At 49.6% G+C, this 2,500-nt stretch overlaps 1 protein-coding gene across 8 annotated transcripts in view; it reads left to right on the plus strand.

Annotated features, from left to right (window-relative positions):
* zip (myosin heavy chain 10) overlaps positions 1-2,500 on the plus strand; it is a 187,604-nt gene that overhangs the window by 140,511 nt on the left and 44,593 nt on the right. For all 8 annotated transcript variants that reach the window (XM_086534381.1, XM_086534383.1, XM_086534384.1 and 5 more), the window contains exon 3: positions 100-221. In XM_086534381.1, coding sequence (XP_086390507.1) covers positions 100-221 — 122 coding nt within the window. The remainder of the gene's footprint in view (positions 1-99; positions 222-2,500) is intronic.

Here is a 2,500-nt window from a genome sequence, read left to right on the forward strand (position 1 = left end):
CCATTAACCGCTCCCTCATCCTTCATGACCCCCCCCCCCCCATTATAGCTTACCCAATACACATCTAACCCCTCCCCCCCCTCTTCTCTCGTGCTGCAGATCGCGAGGACCAGAGCATCCTGTGCACGGGCGAGTCTGGCGCCGGAAAGACGGAGAACACGAAGAAGGTGATCCAGTACCTCGCCTACGTCGCCGCCTCCAAGGCCAAGGCGGGAGCGTCCGTAAGTACATGTCGCGGGGCCTCACTGGCGCCAGAGTCACGTCCATGTAAATTTATAAGTTATTTCCACTTTTATCAGTTTTTTTTTTTTGTTTGATCGTCGGTCCTTCAACCAGACCCGAGCAGAGTTTTTTTTTGTTTTTGTTTGTTTGATGAATTTTTGCTTTTTGGTATTGTTTAGATGTAGAGTTATTAGTTGCTATTATTATGGTCATCTTTAGCATCATCATTACCATTGTGATTATCATAGTTTCATAGTTAGTGTTTTGTGCTTTCATATTTTATTATAGAAAAAAAAATGTGCTCGAGTTTGGTTGCGGGAGTCGATGCTTCAATATTTTTTTTTCTTTCAAATATTCAAATTTTATAGACTTCAAAATTTCAACACGAGAAACACAGATGATTTTGTGTCCTGTTTATGTACTTGTTTATGTCCTTGTCGTCGTTGCGTGATTACGTAAACATTTCTTTGTCTCTGCTTGTTGGTGTGTCAGATGATTGTACATAGAAGGTTCAGAGAGTGTGTGTGTCTGTGTCTGTGTCTGTGTACGTGTGTGTACGTGTGTGTACGCATTCATTGTCGTACATGCACACCCACACATTGACATGTAAAGTACGTATCCTGTGAAGGATGGCTGCGTGTGTGTGTCCTTTCTTTGGAGTTGAACGCATGGCCTAATCGGTTGAGTAGACCCTAGACTTTGTAAAGGTAAACTAACTTGTCTAACTACATTAATTTAGTGTGTGTGTGTTTGTTGGTAAGTCTCTGTCTGTATGTTTGGTGTGTGTGTGTGTGTGTCTATCACCCCGTCTCTGTTTATCCATATATCTACCTATCCACCGCTATCTCCTATCCTGCTATCTATCCTGATGCATGTGTATGTATGCAAGGAGCCTCATATCAACCTACCCCATATAACATATCCCCTTCTCCTTCTCCCACTCCCCCTCCCACTCCCCCACTCACCTCCCTCACTCACCTCCCTCACTCACCTCGTCATTTCTCTACGCTAAATAAGACGTGGGAGATAGGAGGAGGAGAGAGGAAGAGGGAGGCGGGATAGTCTTCCGGTAGTCTAGTCAGCACGGATCAGCAGGTCAGAAGTAAAGGCAGAGACCTTCCTGTGAATAGGCTTAGCCGAGGCTGAGGGAGCGGCTGTGTGAAAGACCTATTAGCACAGCCGAACAGAAGGGCGCTTGAAGGAGAGTTAGGGCGGGGGGTAGTGGGTAGGGTAGGATGGTGTAGCGAAGGGAGGACTGATCTAAATCTGAATATTTATGTAAATACCTGCGAACGGGGTTTGTGGATGTGTATTTTATTCTCTCTCTCTCTTTTTTGTCTACGACCTATAAAACGCCAGGGCCATTCTTGTCGTAGCGCTTGACACGCGATATTCATTCTCTCTCTCCCTCCTTTCTTCTCTCCCTCTCTCTCGCTCTCCCAACCCTCTCCCTCTCCCTTCCTCTCCCTCTCCATCTCTCTCCCTCTCCCTCTCTCTCCCTCTCCCTCTCTCTCTCCCTCTCCCTCTCTCTCCCTCTCCCTCCCCTCTCCCTCCCTCTCTCTCTCCCTCCCCTCCCCCCTCTCTCCTCCTCTCCTCCTCCCTCTCCTCTCTCTCCCTCTCCTCTCCCTCTCCTCTCCCTCTCTCCCTCTCCTCTCTCTCTCTCTCTCTCTCTCTCTCTCTCTCCTCTCTCTCTCTCCCCCCTCTCCCTCTCTCTCCTCTTCTCCTCCCCTCTCCCCCCCTCCTCTCTCTCTCTCTCTCTCTCTCTCTCTCTCTCTCTCTCTCTCTCTCTCTCTTTCCTTCCCTCCCTCCCTCCATCTCTCCCCTCTCCCTCTCCCTCTCGCTCGCTCGCCAAATCCGTTCCCCCCCTTTCTCTCATGCATTTTACCCATATATATATATAAATGGCCTAGTCCTTGTACCCCCCCCCCCCCATGTATTGATGGAGTGAGAGTGAGAGGCCATTGTCTTTTTAAGATCTCAGTCACGCTCGCCACAAAGAGGGAGGGAGAGAATTTGGCGAGGGGGGTTAGGAAGGGATGGAAGGAAGCAGGAAAGGGAGGAGAGAGAGAATAAGGAAGCCAATGAGGGAGAGAGGGAAAGAGGCGTAGATAGGGAAGAAGGGAGAGGGAAAGAGGCGTAGGGAGGGAGGAAGGGAGAGGGAAAGAGGCGTAGGAAGGGAGGGAGAGGGAAAGAGGCGTAGATAGGGAGGAAGGGAGAGGGAAAGAGGCGTTGGGAGGGAGGGAGGAAGGAAGGGAGAGGGAAAGAGGCGTAGGGAGGG

The sequence above is a fragment of the Penaeus japonicus genome, unplaced genomic scaffold (genome assembly GCF_977035675.1).
Source record: "Penaeus japonicus unplaced genomic scaffold, GWHDUDI00000001_assembly GWHDUDI00000041, whole genome shotgun sequence".
NCBI classification, from domain to species: domain Eukaryota; kingdom Metazoa; phylum Arthropoda; class Malacostraca; order Decapoda; family Penaeidae; genus Penaeus; species Penaeus japonicus.